Source organism: Eucyclogobius newberryi, unplaced genomic scaffold (assembly GCF_026437365.1).
Source record: "Eucyclogobius newberryi isolate DKJ021-1_F unplaced genomic scaffold, fEucNew1.0.hap1 SCAF_22, whole genome shotgun sequence".
NCBI classification, from domain to species: Eukaryota; Metazoa; Chordata; class Actinopteri; order Gobiiformes; family Gobiidae; genus Eucyclogobius; species Eucyclogobius newberryi.
The window spans coordinates 1,523,130-1,540,996 of record NW_027315857.1 but is presented as its reverse complement, the minus strand read 5'-3'; the positions used below and the strand labels follow the sequence as shown (position 1 = coordinate 1,540,996).

Genomic DNA, 17,867 nt, shown 5'->3' with positions numbered 1-17,867 from the left:
ACGCCGCATGCTCACGTTTACGCCACATTTTCACGTTTACGCCGCATGTTCACGTTTACACCGCATGTTCACGTTTACGCCAAGTGTTCACGTTTACGGAGCATGTTCACGTTTATGCCACATGATCACGTTTACGCCACATGATCACGTTTACGCCACGTGTTTACGTTTACGCCACATGTTCACGTTTACGCCACATATTCACGTTTACGCCACGTGTTCACATTTACGCCCCATGTTCACGTTTACGCCACGTGTTTATGTTTACGCCGCGTGTTCACGTTTACGCCTCATGATCACGTTTACGCCTCATGATCACGTTTACGCCACATGTTCACGTTTACGCCGCATGTTCACGTTTACGCCGCATGTTCACGTTTACACCGCATGTTCATGTTTACACCGCATGTTCATGTTTACACCTCATGTTCACGTAAACGCTGCATGTTCACGTGTACGCCACATGGTCACGTTTACGCCGCGTATTCACGTTTACGCCGCATATTCACGTTTACGCCAAGTGTTCACGTTTACGCCAAGTGTTAACGTTTACGCCACATGATCCCGTTACGCCACATGTTCACGTTTACGCCGCATGTTCACGTTTACGCCGCATGTTCACGTTTACGCCGCATGTTCACGTTTACGCCGCATGTTCACGTTTACGCCGCGTGTTTACGTTTACGCCGCATGTTCACGTTTACGCCAAGTGTTCGCGTTTACGCCGCATGTTCACGTTCACGCCGCACGTTCACGTTTACTCCGCATGTTCATGTTTACACCTCATGTTCACGTAAACGCTGCATGTTCACGTTTACGCCACATGGTCACGTTTACGCCGCGTATTCACGTTTACGCCGCGTATTCACGTTTACGCCAAGTGTTCACGTTTAGCCGCATGTTCACGTTTACGCCACATGATCACGTTTACGCCACATGTTCACGTTTACGCCACATGATCCCGTTACGCCACATGTTCATGTTTACGCCGCATGTTCACGTTTACGCCGCATGTTCACGTTTACGCCGCATGTTCACGTTTACGCCGCATGTTCATGTTTACACCACATGTTCATGTTTACACCTCATGTTCATGTAAACGCTGCATGTTCACGTTTACGCCACATGGTCACGTTTACGCCGCGTATTCACGTTTACGCCGCGTATTCACGTTTACGCCAAGTGTTCACGTTTAGCCGCATGTTCACGTTTACGCCACATGATCACGTTTACGCCACATGTTCACGTTTACGCCACATGATCCCGTTACGCCGCATGTTCACGTTTACGCCGCATGTTCACGTTTACGCCACATGATCACGTTTACGCCGCGTGTTTACGTTTACGCCGCGTGTTCACGTTTACGCCAAGTGTTCGCGTTTACGCCGCATGTTCACGTTTATGCCAAGTGTTCACGTTCACGCCGCATGTTCACGTTTACACCGCATGTTCATGTTTACACCTCATGTTCACGTAAACGCTGCATGTTCACGTTTACGCCACATGGTCACGTTTACGCCGCGTATTCACGTTTACGCCGCGTATTCACGTTTACGCCAAGTGTTCACGTTTAGCCGCATGTTCACGTTTACGCCACATGATCACGTTTACGCCACATGTTCACGTTTACGCCACATGATCCCGTTACGCCACATGTTCACGTTTACGCCGCATGTTCACGTTTACGCCGCATGTTCACGTTTACGCCGCATGTTCACGTTTACGCCGCGTGTTTACGTTTACGCCGCATGTTCACGTTTACGCCAAGTGTTCACGTTTACGCCGCATGTTCACGTTTACGCCGCATGTTCACGTTTACGCCGCATGTTCACGTTTACACCGCATGTTCACGTTTACGCCGCACGTTCACGTTTACACCGCATGTTCACGTTTACGCCAAGTGTTCACGTTTACGCCGCATGTTCACGTTTACGCCGCGTGTTCACGTTTACGCCGCGTGTTTACGTTTACGCCGCGTGTTCACGTTTACGCCGCATGTTCAGGTTTACGCCGCATGTTCACGCTGCATGTTCACGCCGCATGTTCACGCCGCATGTTCACGCCGTATGTTCACGCCGCATGTTCACGCCGCATGTTCACGTTTACGCCCCATGTTAACGTTTACGCCCCATGTTCACGTTTACGCCGCATGCTCACGTTTACGCCACATGTTCACGTTTACGCCGCATGTTCACGTTTACGCCGCATGTTCACGTTTACGCCAAGTGTTCACGTTTACGGAGCATGTTCACATTTACGCCACATGATCACGTTTACGCCACATGTTCACGTTTACGCCCCATGTTCACGTATACACCGCATGCTCACGTTTACGCCACATGTTCACGTTTACGCCGCATGTTCACCTTTACACCGCATGTTCACGTTTACGCCGCATGTTCAAGTTTATGCCACATGATCACGTTTACGCTACATGATCACGTTTACGCCACGTGTTTACGTTTACGCCACATGTTCCCGTTTACGCCACATATTCACGTTTACGCCACGTGTTCACATTTACGCCACGTGTTCACGTTTACGCCACGTGTACACGTTTACGCCGCGTGTTTATGTTTACGCCGCGTGTTCACGTTCACGCCTCATGATCACGTTTACGCCACGTGTTCACGTTTACGCCAAGTGTTCACGTTTAGCCGCATGTTCACGTTTACGCCTCATGATCACGTTTACGCCACATGATCACGTTTACGCCGCATGTTCACGTTTACGCCGCATGTTCACGTTTACACCGCATGTTCACGTTTACACCGCATGTTCATGTTTACACCTCATGTTCACGTAAACGCTGCATGTTCACGTTTACGCCACATGGTCACGTTTATGCCGCGTATTCACGTTTACGCCGCGTATTCACGTTCACGCCGCGTATTCACGTTTACGCCAAGTGTTCACGTTTAGCCGCATGTTCACGTTTACGCCACATGATCACGTTTACGCCACATGTTCACGTTTACGCCGCATGTTCACGTTTACGCCGCATGTTCACGTTTACGGCGCATGTTCACGTTTACGCCGCGTGTTTACGTTTACGCCGCATGTTCACGTTTACGCCAAGTGTTCGCGTTTACGCCGCATGTTCACGTTTACGCCGCATGTTCACGTTTACGCCGCATGTTCACGTTTACACCGCATGTTCACGTTTACGCCGCACGTTCACGTTTACACTGCATGTTCACGTTTACGCCAAGTGTTCACGTTTACGCCGCATGTTCACGTTTATGCCAAGTGTTCACGTTTACGCCGCATGTTCACGTTTACGCCGCATGTTCACGTTTACGCCGCGTGTTTACGTTTACGCCGCGTGTTCACGTTTACGCCGCATGTTCAGGTTTACGCCACATGATCACGTTTACGCCACGTGTTCACGTTTACGCCAAGTGTTCACATTTACGCCACATGTTCACGTTTACGCCATATGTTCACGTTTACGCCGCATGTTCACGCCACATGTTCACGTTTACGCCCCATGTTAACGTTTACACCGCATGTTCACGTTTACGCCAAGTGTTCACGTTTACGGAGCATGTTCACGTTTACGCCACATGATCACGTTTACGCCACGTGTTCACGTTTACGCCACGTGTTCACGTTTACGCCACGTGTTCACGTTTACGCCCCATGTTCACGTATACGCCGCATGCTCACGTTTACGCCACATGTTCACGTATACGCCGCATGCTCACGTTTACGCCGCATGTTCACGTTTACACCGCATGTTCACGTTTACGCCAAGTGTTCACGTTTACGCCGCATGTTCACGTTTATGCCGCATGTTCACGTTTACGCCGCATGTTCACGTTTACGCCGCATGTTCACGTTTACGCCGCATGTTCAGGTTTACGCCACATGATCACGTTTACGCCACGTGTTCACGTTTACGCCAAGTGTTCACATTTACGCCACATGTTCACGTTTCCGCCATATGTTCACGTTTACGCCGCATGTTCACGCCGCATGTTCACGTTTACGCCCCATGTTAACGTTTACGCCCCATGTTCACGTATACGCCGCATGCTCACGTTTACGCCACATTTTCACGTTTACGCCGCATGTTCACGTTTACACCGCATGTTCACGTTTACGCCAAGTGTTCACGTTTACGGAGCATGTTCACGTTTATGCCACATGATCACGTTTACGCCACATGATCACGTTTACGCCACGTGTTTACGTTTACGCCACATGTTCACGTTTACGCCCCATGTTCACGTTTACGCCACGTGTTTATGTTTACGCCGCGTGTTCACGTTTACACCGCATGTTCATGTTTACACCGCATGTTCATGTTTACACCTCATGTTCACGTAAACGCTGCATGTTCACGTGTACGCCACATGGTCACGTTTACGCCGCGTATTCACGTTTACGCCGCATATTCACGTTTACGCCAAGTGTTCACGTTTACGCCAAGTGTTAACGTTTACGCCACATGATCCCGTTACGCCACATGTTCACGTTTACGCCGCATGTTCACGTTTACGCCGCATGTTCACGTTTACGCCGCATGTTCACGTTTACGCCGCGTGTTTACGTTTACGCCGCATGTTCACGTTTACGCCAAGTGTTCGCGTTTACGCCGCATGTTCACGTTCACGCCGCACGTTCACGTTTACTCCGCATGTTCATGTTTACACCTCATGTTCACGTAAACGCTGCATGTTCACGTTTACGCCACATGGTCACGTTTACGCCGCGTATTCACGTTTACGCCGCGTATTCACGTTTACGCCAAGTGTTCACGTTTAGCCGCATGTTCACGTTTACGCCACATGATCACGTTTACGCCACATGTTCACGTTTACGCCACATGATCCCGTTACGCCACATGTTCACGTATACGCCGCATGCTCACGTTTACGCCGCATGTTCACGTTTACACCGCATGTTCACGTTTACGCCAAGTGTTCACGTTTACGCCGCATGTTCACGTTTATGCCGCATGTTCACGTTTACACCGCGTGTTCACGTTTACGCCGCATGTTCACGTTTACGCCGCATGTTCAGGTTTACGCCACATGATCACGTTTACGCCACGTGTTCACGTTTACGCCAAGTGTTCACATTTACGCCACATGTTCACGTTTCCGCCATATGTTCACGTTTACGCCGCATGTTCACGCCGCATGTTCACGTTTACGCCCCATGTTAACGTTTACGCCCCATGTTCACGTATACGCCGCATGCTCACGTTTACGCCACATTTTCACGTTTACGCCGCATGTTCACGTTTACACCGCATGTTCACGTTTACGCCAAGTGTTCACGTTTACGGAGCATGTTCACGTTTATGCCACATGATCACGTTTACGCCACATGATCACGTTTACGCCACGTGTTTACGTTTACGCCACATGTTCACGTTTACGCCACATATTCACGTTTACGCCACGTGTTCACATTTACGCCCCATGTTCACGTTTACGCCACGTGTTTATGTTTACGCCGCGTGTTCACGTTTACGCCTCATGATCACGTTTACGCCTCATGATCACGTTTACGCCACATGTTCACGTTTACGCCGCATGTTCACGTTTACGCCGCATGTTCACGTTTACACCGCATGTTCATGTTTACACCGCATGTTCATGTTTACACCTCATGTTCACGTAAACGCTGCATGTTCACGTGTACGCCACATGGTCACGTTTACGCCGCGTATTCACGTTTACGCCGCATATTCACGTTTACGCCAAGTGTTCACGTTTACGCCAAGTGTTAACGTTTACGCCACATGATCCCGTTACGCCACATGTTCACGTTTACGCCGCATGTTCACGTTTACGCCGCATGTTCACGTTTACGCCGCATGTTCACGTTTACGCCGCATGTTCACGTTTACGCCGCGTGTTTACGTTTACGCCGCATGTTCACGTTTACGCCAAGTGTTCGCGTTTACGCCGCATGTTCACGTTCACGCCGCACGTTCACGTTTACTCCGCATGTTCATGTTTACACCTCATGTTCACGTAAACGCTGCATGTTCACGTTTACGCCACATGGTCACGTTTACGCCGCGTATTCACGTTTACGCCGCGTATTCACGTTTACGCCAAGTGTTCACGTTTAGCCGCATGTTCACGTTTACGCCACATGATCACGTTTACGCCACATGTTCACGTTTACGCCACATGATCCCGTTACGCCACATGTTCATGTTTACGCCGCATGTTCACGTTTACGCCGCATGTTCACGTTTACGCCGCATGTTCACGTTTACGCCGCATGTTCATGTTTACACCACATGTTCATGTTTACACCTCATGTTCATGTAAACGCTGCATGTTCACGTTTACGCCACATGGTCACGTTTACGCCGCGTATTCACGTTTACGCCGCGTATTCACGTTTACGCCAAGTGTTCACGTTTAGCCGCATGTTCACGTTTACGCCACATGATCACGTTTACGCCACATGTTCACGTTTACGCCACATGATCCCGTTACGCCGCATGTTCACGTTTACGCCGCATGTTCACGTTTACGCCACATGATCACGTTTACGCCGCGTGTTTACGTTTACGCCGCGTGTTCACGTTTACGCCAAGTGTTCGCGTTTACGCCGCATGTTCACGTTTATGCCAAGTGTTCACGTTCACGCCGCATGTTCACGTTTACACCGCATGTTCATGTTTACACCTCATGTTCACGTAAACGCTGCATGTTCACGTTTACGCCACATGGTCACGTTTACGCCGCGTATTCACGTTTACGCCGCGTATTCACGTTTACGCCAAGTGTTCACGTTTAGCCGCATGTTCACGTTTACGCCACATGATCCCGTTACGCCACATGTTCATGTTTACGCCGCATGTTCACGTTTACGCCGCATGTTCACGTTTACGCCGCATGTTCATGTTTACACCGCATGTTCATGTTTACACCGCATGTTCATGTTTACACCTCATGTTCACGTAAACGCTGCATGTTCACGTTTACGCCACATGGTCACGTTTACGCCGCGTATTCACGTTTACGCCGCGTATTCACGTTTACGCCAAGTGTTCACGTTTAGCCGCATGTTCACGTTTACGCCACATGATCACGTTTACGCCACATGTTCACGTTTACGCCACATGATCCCGTTACGCCACATGTTCACGTTTACGCCGCATGTTCACGTTTACGCCGCATGTTCACGTTTACGCCGCATGTTCACGTTTACGCCGCATGTTCACGTTTACGCTGCGTGTTTACGTTTACGCCGCATGTTCACGTTTACGCCAAGTGTTCACGTTTACGCCGCATGTTCACGTTTATGCCAAGTGTTCACGTTTACGCCGCATGTTCACGTTTACGCTGCGTGTTTACGTTTACGCCGCGTGTTCACGTTTAGCCGCATGTTCACGTTTACGCCTCATGATCACGTTTACGCCACATGTTCACGTTTACGCCGCATGTTCACGTTTACACCGCATGTTCATGTTTACACCTCATGTTCACGTAAACGCTGCATGTTCACGTTTACGCCACATGGTCACGTTTACGGCGCGTATTCACGTTTACGCCGCGTATTCACGTTTACGCCAAGTGTTCACGTTTAGCCGCATGTTCACGTTTACGCCACATGATCACGTTTACGCCACATGTTCACGTTTACGCCACATGATCCCGTTACGCCACATGTTCACGTATACGCCGCATGCTCACGTTTACGCCGCATGTTCACGTTTACACCGCATGTTCACGTTTACGCCAAGTGTTCACGTTTACGCCGCATGTTCACGTTTATGCCGCATGTTCACGTTTACGCCGCGTGTTCACGTTTACGCCGCATGTTCACGTTTACGCCGCATGTTCAGGTTTACGCCACATGATCACGTTTACGCCACGTGTTCACGTTTACGCCAAGTGTTCACATTTACGCCACATGTTCACGTTTCCGCCATATGTTCACGTTTACGCCGCATGTTCACGCCGCATGTTCACGTTTACGCCCCATGTTAACGTTTACGCCCCATGTTCACGTATACGCCGCATGCTCACGTTTACGCCACATTTTCACGTTTACGCCGCATGTTCACGTTTACACCGCATGTTCACGTTTACGCCAAGTGTTCACGTTTACGGAGCATGTTCACGTTTATGCCACATGATCACGTTTACGCCACATGATCACGTTTACGCCACGTGTTTACGTTTACGCCACATGTTCACGTTTACGCCACATATTCACGTTTACGCCACGTGTTCACGTTTACGCCACGTGTTTATGTTTACGCCGCGTGTTCACGTTTACGCCTCATGATCACGTTTACGCCTCATGATCACGTTTATGCCACATGTTCACGTTTACGCCGCATGTTCACGTTTACGCCGCATGTTCACGTTTACACCGCATGTTCATGTTTACACCGCATGTTCATGTTTACACCTCATGTTCACGTAAACGCTGCATGTTCACGTTTACGCCGCGTATTCACGTTTACGCCGCATATTCACGTTTACGCCAAGTGTTCACGTTTACGCCAAGTGTTCACGTTTACGCCGCATGTTCACGTTTACGCCGCGTGTTTACGTTTACGCCGCATGTTCACGTTTACGCCAAGTGTTCGCGTTTACGCCGCATGTTCACGTTCACGCCGCACGTTCACGTTTACTCCGCATGTTCATGTTTACACCTCATGTTCACGTAAACGCTGCATGTTCACGTTTACGCCACATGGTCACGTTTACGCCGCGTATTCACGTTTACGCCGCGTATTCACGTTTACGCCAAGTGTTCACGTTTAGCCGCATGTTCACGTTTACGCCACATGATCACGTTTACGCCACATGTTCACGTTTACGCCACATGATCCCGTTACGCCACATGTTCATGTTTACGCCGCATGTTCACGTTTACGCCGCATGTTCACGTTTACGCCGCATGTTCACGTTTACGCCGCATGTTCATGTTTACACCACATGTTCATGTTTACACCTCATGTTCACGTAAACGCTGCATGTTCACGTTTACGCCACATGGTCACGTTTACGCCGCGTATTCACGTTTACGCCGCGTATTCACGTTTACGCCAAGTGTTCACGTTTAGCCGCATGTTCACGTTTACGCCACATGATCACGTTTACGCCACATGTTCACGTTTACGCCACATGATCCCGTTACGCCGCATGTTCACGTTTACGCCGCATGTTCACGTTTACGCCACATGATCACGTTTACGCCGCGTGTTTACGTTTACGCCGCGTGTTCACGTTTACGCCAAGTGTTCGCGTTTACGCCGCATGTTCACGTTTATGCCAAGTGTTCACGTTCACGCCGCATGTTCATGTTTACACCGCATGTTCATGTTTACACCTCATGTTCACGTAAACGCTGCATGTTCACGTTTACGCCACATGGTCACGTTTACGCCGCGTATTCACGTTTACGCCGCGTATTCAAGTTTACGCCAAGTGTTCACGTTTAGCCGCATGTTCACGTTTACGCCACATGATCCCGTTACGCCACATGTTCATGTTTACGCCGCATGTTCACGTTTACGCCGCATGTTCATGTTTACACCGCATGTTCATGTTTACACCGCATGTTCATGTTTACACCGCATGTTCATGTTTACACCTCATGTTCACGTAAACGCTGCATGTTCACGTTTACGCCACATGGTCACGTTTACGCCGCGTATTCACGTTTACGCCGCGTATTCACGTTTACGCCAAGTGTTCACGTTTAGCCGCATGTTCACGTTTACGCCACATGATCACGTTTACGCCACATGTTCACGTTTACGCCACATGATCCCGTTACGCCACATGTTCACGTTTACGCCGCATGTTCACGTTTACGCCGCATGTTCACGTTTACGCCGCATGTTCACGTTTACGCCGCATGTTCACGTTTACGCTGCGTGTTTACGTTTACGCCGCATGTTCACGTTTACGCCAAGTGTTCACGTTTACGCCGCATGTTCACGTTTATGCCAAGTGTTCACGTTTACGCCGCATGTTCACGTTTACGCTGCGTGTTTACGTTTACGCCGCGTGTTCACGTTTAGCCGCATGTTCACGTTTACGCCTCATGATCACGTTTACGCCACATGTTCACGTTTACGCCGCATGTTCACGTTTACACCGCATGTTCATGTTTACACCTCATGTTCACGTAAACGCTGCATGTTCACGTTTACGCCACATGGTCACGTTTACGCCGCGTATTCACGTTTACGCCGCGTATTCACGTTTACGCCAAGTGTTCACGTTTAGCCGCATGTTCACGTTTACGCCACATGATCACGTTTACGCCACATGTTCACGTTTACGCCACATGATCCCGTTACGCCACATGTTCACGTATACGCCGCATGCTCACGTTTACGCCGCATGTTCACGTTTACACCGCATGTTCACGTTTACGCCAAGTGTTCACGTTTACGCCGCATGTTCACGTTTATGCCGCATGTTCACGTTTACGCCGCGTGTTCACGTTTACGCCGCATGTTCACGTTTACGCCGCATGTTCAGGTTTACGCCACATGATCACGTTTACGCCACGTGTTCACGTTTACGCCAAGTGTTCACATTTACGCCACATGTTCACGTTTCCGCCATATGTTCACGTTTACGCCGCATGTTCACGCCGCATGTTCACGTTTACGCCCCATGTTAACGTTTACGCCCCATGTTCACGTATACGCCGCATGCTCACGTTTACGCCACATTTTCACGTTTACGCCGCATGTTCACGTTTACACCGCATGTTCACGTTTACGCCAAGTGTTCACGTTTACGGAGCATGTTCACGTTTATGCCACATGATCACGTTTACGCCACATGATCACGTTTACGCCACGTGTTTACGTTTACGCCACATGTTCACGTTTACGCCACATATTCACGTTTACGCCACGTGTTCACGTTTACGCCACGTGTTTATGTTTACGCCGCGTGTTCACGTTTACGCCTCATGATCACGTTTACGCCTCATGATCACGTTTATGCCACATGTTCACGTTTACGCCGCATGTTCACGTTTACGCCGCATGTTCACGTTTACACCGCATGTTCATGTTTACACCGCATGTTCATGTTTACACCTCATGTTCACGTAAACGCTGCATGTTCACGTGTACGCCACATGGTCACGTTTACGCCGCGTATTCACGTTTACGCCGCATATTCACGTTTACGCCAAGTGTTCACGTTTACGCCAAGTGTTAACGTTTACGCCACATGATCCCGTTACGCCACATGTTCACGTTTACGCCGCATGTTCACGTTTACGCCGCATGTTCACGTTTACGCCGCATGTTCACGTTTACGCCGCATGTTCACGTTTACGCCGCGTGTTTACGTTTACGCCGCATGTTCACGTTTACGCCAAGTGTTCGCGTTTACGCCGCATGTTCACGTTCACGCCGCACGTTCACGTTTACTCCGCATGTTCATGTTTACACCTCATGTTCACGTAAACGCTGCATGTTCACGTTTACGCCACATGGTCACGTTTACGCCGCGTATTCACGTTTACGCCGCGTATTCACGTTTACGCCAAGTGTTCACGTTTAGCCGCATGTTCACGTTTACGCCACATGATCACGTTTACGCCACATGTTCACGTTTACGCCACATGATCCCGTTACGCCACATGTTCATGTTTACGCCGCATGTTCACGTTAACGCCGCATGTTCACGTTTACGCCGCATGTTCACGTTTACACCGCATGTTCATGTTTACACCACATGTTCATGTTTACACCTCATGTTCACGTAAACGCTGCATGTTCACGTTTACGCCACATGGTCACGTTTACGCCGCGTATTCACGTTTACGCCGCGTATTCACGTTTACGCCAAGTGTTCACGTTTAGCCGCATGTTCACGTTTACGCCACATGATCACGTTTACGCCACATGTTCACGTTTACGCCACATGATCCCGTTACGCCACATGTTCACGTTTACGCCGCATGTTCACGTTTACGCCGCATGTTCACGTTTACGCCGCATGTTCACGTTTACGCCACATGATCACGTTTACGCCGCGTGTTTACGTTTACGCCGCGTGTTCACGTTTACGCCAAGTGTTCGCGTTTACGCCGCATGTTCACGTTTATGCCAAGTGTTCACGTTCACGCCGCATGTTCACGTTTACACCGCATGTTCATGTTTACACCTCATGTTCACGTAAACGCTGCATGTTCACGTTTACGCCACATGGTCACGTTTACGCCGCGTATTCACGTTTACGCCGCGTATTCACGTTTACGCCAAGTGTTCACGTTTAGCCGCATGTTCACGTTTACGCCACATGATCCCGTTACGCCACATGTTCATGTTTACGCCGCATGTTCACGTTTACGCCACATGATCCCGTTACGCCACATGTTCATGTTTACGCCGCATGTTCACGTTTACGCCGCATGTTCACGTTTACGCCGCATGTTCATGTTTACACCGCATGTTCATGTTTACACCGCATGTTCATGTTTACACCTCATGTTCACGTAAACGCTGCATGTTCACGTTTACGCCACATGGTCACGTTTACGCCGCGTATTCACGTTTACGCCGCGTATTCACGTTTACGCCAAGTGTTCACGTTTAGCCGCATGTTCACGTTTACGCCACATGATCACGTTTACGCCACATGTTCACGTTTACGCCACATGATCCCGTTACGCCACATGTTCACGTTTACGCCGCATGTTCACGTTTACGCCGCATGTTCACGTTTACGCCGCATGTTCACGTTTACGCCGCATGTTCACGTTTACGCTGCGTGTTTACGTTTACGCCGCATGTTCACGTTTACGCCAAGTGTTCACGTTTACGCCGCATGTTCACGTTTATGCCAAGTGTTCACGTTTACGCCGCATGTTCACGTTTACGCTGCGTGTTTACGTTTACGCCGCGTGTTCACGTTTAGCCGCATGTTCACGTTTACGCCTCATGATCACGTTTACGCCACATGTTCACGTTTACGCCGCATGTTCACGTTTACACCGCATGTTCATGTTTACACATCATGTTCACGTAAACGCTGCATGTTCACGTTTATGCCACATGTTCACGTTTAGCCGCATGTTCACGTTTATGCCACATGTTCACGCCGCATGCTCACGTTTATGCCACATGTTCACGTTCACGCCACATGATCACGTTTACGCCACGTGTTCACGTTCACGCCACATGATCACGTTTACACCACATGTTCACGTTTACGCCACATGATCACGTTTACGCCGCGTGTTCACGTTTACTCCGCATGTTCACGTTTACACCGCATGTTCACGTTTACACGACATGTTCACGTTTACGCCGCATGTTCACGTTTACGCCGCATGTTCACGTTTACGCCGCATGTTCACGTTTACACCTCATGTTAACGTTTACGCCGCATGTTCACGTTTACGCCGCATGTTCACGTTTACGCCGCATGTTAAAGTTTACGCCGCACGTTCACGTTTACGCCGCATGTTCACGTTTACGCCGCATGTTCACGTTTACGCCGCAGGTTCACGTTTACGCCGCATGTTCACGTTTACGCCGCATGTTCACGTTTACACCGCATGTTCACGTTTACACCTCATGTTAACGTTTACGCCGCATGTTCACGTTTACGCCGCATGTTCACGTTTACGCCGCATGTTAAAGTTTACGCCGCACGTTCACGTTTACGCCGCATGTTCACGTTTACGCCGCATGTTCACGTTTACGCCGCACGTTCACGTTTACACCGCATGTTTACGTTTACGCCAAGTGTTCACGTTTACGCCGCATGTTCACGTTTACGCCGCACGTTCACGTTTACACCGCATGTTTACGTTTACGCCAAGTGTTCACGTTTACGCCGCATGTTCACGTTTACGCCGCAGGTTCACGTTTACGCCGCATGTTCACGTTTACGCCGCATGTTCACGTTTACGCCGCATGTTAAAGTTTACGCCGCACGTTCACGTTTACGCCGCATGTTCACGTTTACGCCGCATGTTCACGTTTACGCCGCACGTTCACGTTTACACCGCATGTTTACGTTTACGCCAAGTGTTCACGTTTACGCCGCATGTTCACGTTTACGCCGCACGTTCACGTTTACACCGCATGTTTACGTTTACGCCAAGTGTTCACGTTTACGCCGCATGTTCACGTTTACGCCGCATGTTCACGTTTACGCCGCATGTTCACGTTTACGCCGCATGTTCACGTTTACGCTGCATGATCACGTTTACGCTGCATGTTCACGTTTACGCCGCAGGTTCATTAGCTCATATTGTTTCTGTCGGACAGCGGGGCAAATGTCGAACACAGCGTCGTTTGCTGCAGGATTAAAGTTTTGCTCTAATTTCTCTTGGACATATTCAGCAGTTCTCGTGTAAACTGAAGTTTAGGAATGTTTGATTAAAAACGTCTCGTTGACCTTTGATTGCACATGTGGGATATCGAGAAGAATTAAAAACGGAGAGGAGTGAAGGAGGCAAAGAAGTGGAAAAGGAGGAGGAGTGAAGGTAAATGACAGGAAAAGAAGGCTGAACTGTGGAAAAGGAGGATGAACGGTGGGAAAGGAGGATGAACGGTGGGAAAGGAGGATGAACGGTGGGAAAGGAGGATGAACGATGGGAAAGGAGGATGAACAGTGGGAAAGGAGGATCAACGGTGGGAAAGGAGGATGAACGGTGGGAAAGGAGGATGAACGGTGGGAAAGGAGGATGAACAGTGTAAAAGGAGGATGAACGATGGGAAAGGAGGATGAACAGTGGGAAAGGAGGATCAACGGTGGGAAAGGAGGATCAACGGTGGGAAAGGAGGATCAACGGTGGGAAAGGAGGATGAACGGTGGGAAAGGAGGATGAACGATGGGAAAGGAGGATGAACAGTGTAAAAGGAGGATGAACAGAGGGAAAGGAGAGGAAAAGTACGATGGGCAGAGGAAAAAGGGGGGGAAATGATGATGACTGGAGGAGCGTAAAGACTTTTAGACAAGTGTTATTTCAGACTTGTCCCTGACACTCACTGTCCTTTATAATGACTGTATTACATTTAGTACAAATATCCATGTGTCTACATGTTTTTAGTTGGGGTTAGCCTATTAGTTACAACATTTGAAGTATTGAAGTCTGATTAAACGAGTTGTTCAATCTGAGATAAGTCTTTGTGCATGCTTGATTAAGACTAGTTAAAGTGTACTTATTATAAGGTGTTACTAACATTTCAAACTCTCTGGATTGTACTTACCATCCTCCGTTGGCACGTAGACGTTTAGATACAGACAATCTTCACTCTGGTTCTGAATGTAGCTCGCTGCCACGTCCAGGTTATCGGTGAACCAGACGGGCAGCATGATCTCGGGCAGCACTCCGTGGACGTTCTGCGGGCACACAGGCGCAAACTGGGTAGTGTTCCGTATCTCCTGCCAAGACCCCGGTGCCTCTGGGGGTTGGAAACGCCTGTCGCCTATGGGTGCCGTGGCATAAGGGACCCCTAGGTATTGCTCCACAGGGCCCAGGATTTCGTTGTTGAGGTCCTTCTTGATGCCGCGGATTTTGCCATAATTGGTGGTGACGATGGGGTGCTTGGACGGGTCTGACTTCTGACCGCCAGCCAGATTAAACAGCAGGGCGGCGCCCAAAGCAAAAAGGCAGTGGTTTGTTATTAACGACAGGGGGTGTGTCCTTGTTTGTGAGGTCCGCCTACTTTGCTTACTCACGGGGCAGTGTAGCGAGCACATGTTGGGTTTAGGTTTGGTCGATTCCAAATGGTGGAGATGTTTTGACAAGATAATCCAGAGGTTGAAGAAAAGGTTTGGGCTTGTAAAACAAAAGATTGAAAAATATCTTAAAATACTTTTCAAATCAAAGTGATGCCAGCAGTTCCTCTGTTGCGTTCCATTCCTGTTGTTGCCGCCGAAGTAGCATCGGCTGCAAAGAGAGAGAGGGAGGAGAGATTAGAGCTCTGTTCAGTGTATTCTATAACACGATAACAGTGGGGAACGAGTGGAGGAGGAGTGGAGGAGGAGTGGAGGGCGAGTGGAGGAGGAGTGGAGGAGGAGTGGAGGGCGAGTGGAGGAGGAGTGGAGGGCGAGTGGAGGGCGAGTGGAGGGCGAGTGGAGGGCGAGTGGAGGACGAGTGGAGGACGAGTGGAGGAGGAGTGGAGGGCGAGTGGAGGAGGAGTGGAGGGCGAGTGGAGGAGGAGTGGAGGGCGAGTGGAGGACGAGTGGAGGGCGAGTGGAGGACGAGTGGAGGACGAGTGGAGGAGAAGTGGAGGACGAGTGGAGGAGGAGTGGAGGGCGAGTGGAGGGCGAGTGGAGGACGAGTGGAGGAGGAGTGGAGGGCGAGTGGAGGACGAGTGGAGGGCGAGTGGAGGGCGAGTGGAGGGCGAGTGGAGGGCGAGTGGAGGACGAGTGGAAGAGGAGTGGAGGGCGAGTGGAGGGCGAGTGGAGGGCGAGTGGAGGGCGAGTGGAGGAGGAGTGGAGGGCGAGTGGAGGAGTGGAGGGCGAGTGGAGGAGGAGTGGAGGGCGAGTGGAGGGCGAGTGGAGGGCGAGTGGAGGGCGAGTGGAGGGCGAGTGGAGGGCAAGTGGAGGGCGAGTGGAGGGCGAGTGGAGGACGAGTGGAGGGCGAGTGGAGGGCGAGTGGAGGACGAGTGGAGGGCGAGTGGAGGGCGAGTGGAGGGCGAGTGGAGGACGAGTGGAGGGCGAGTGGAGGGCGAGTGGAGGACGAGTGGAGGGCGAGTGGAAGAGGAGTGGAGGGCGAGTGGAGGGCAAGTGGAGGACGAGTGGAGGACAAGTGGAGGGCGAGTGGAGGACGAGTGGAGGGCGAGTGGAAGAGGAGTGGAGGGCGAGTGGAGGGCGAGTGGAGGAGGAGTGGAGGGCGAGTGGAGGACAAGTGGAGGACAAGTGGAGGGCGAGTGGAGGGCGAGTGGAGGACGAGTGGAGGGCGAGTGGAAGAGGAGTGGAGGGCGAGTGGAGGGCGAGTGGAGGAGGAGTGGAGGGCGAGTGGAGGACAAGTGGAGGACAAGTGGAGGGCGAGTGGAGGGCGAGTGGAGAAATGAAGGTTTTGTCTTTGTGATTTAGTACTTTGTTCTTGTCGTGTGAAATGTGCTTTACATATAAACTATCCACTTGTTCTTTCGGACATTCTCCTTCTCTTCACCTCCACCGCAGCAGCACCTCCTCAGACTGTCCTCCTCCTCCTCCCTAGTGTCCATGCTGACCCACACACAGGGCATTACAGTCTACATCTACATTCATTTGGGATTAGGGCGAGCGTTTGCCTGCCCACAGAGGTCAGAGGTCACTACATGTTTAAGCAGCTTACATGTTAGCGTTGGTCATGCTAGCTCAGTGTGACGCTAGTGCTACAAACACATTCATGTTGTATATGTGCAGTGATACTCCCATTACGCACAGAACACGGGTGAGGAATCAGGAGATCCCCGCCCACTCCCCCCACAGACCCCGCCCACTCCCCCACAGACCACGCCCACTCCCTCACAGTCCCCGCCCACTCCCCCACAGTCCCCGCCCACTCCCCCACAGACCACCCATACCAGGGCGACAGGGATGTGCAGTGAAAATATTTCTGCAGCTGAACTTGAAATGGATTTCGATAAATAAATGTAAATAAATCATCTAAATGTTCGGACAACCTTTCAGTTTGTGGGCAAAGGAGTCGTCACTGCCGTCTCATTTGTCTCATTTCAACTTTATAGTTCTATATCAAACATTAGCAAAGTATTGTTGCCAAACGAGACGACATATTTGTATTTATTCCCTCCCAAAGTTTATTCCCGTTTCTCTTCTCAACAGTTCATATCCTTAATCTCCGTCTCGACTTCTCTGCTGTTTGGCCTCGTCGTTAAGCCGATGGTGTTTTCCTCTCTGCTCTCCTCGCGCTCCTCGCTCTCCTTCACT

The 17,867-nt window shown here is 50.4% G+C and overlaps 1 protein-coding gene across 2 annotated transcripts in view; it reads right to left on the bottom strand.

The window, feature by feature from the left end:
• Window positions 1-15,873, bottom strand: part of nlgn2a (neuroligin 2a) — a 256,908-nt gene extending 241,035 nt beyond the window's left edge. For both annotated transcript variants that reach the window (XM_072459098.1, XM_072459099.1), the window contains exon 1: window positions 15,194-15,873. In XM_072459098.1, the coding sequence (XP_072315199.1) occupies window positions 15,194-15,686 (493 nt within the window). In that variant the 5' untranslated portion in view covers window positions 15,687-15,873. The remainder of the gene's footprint in view (window positions 1-15,193) is intronic.
• Window positions 15,874-17,867: the final 1,994 nt, after the last annotated feature.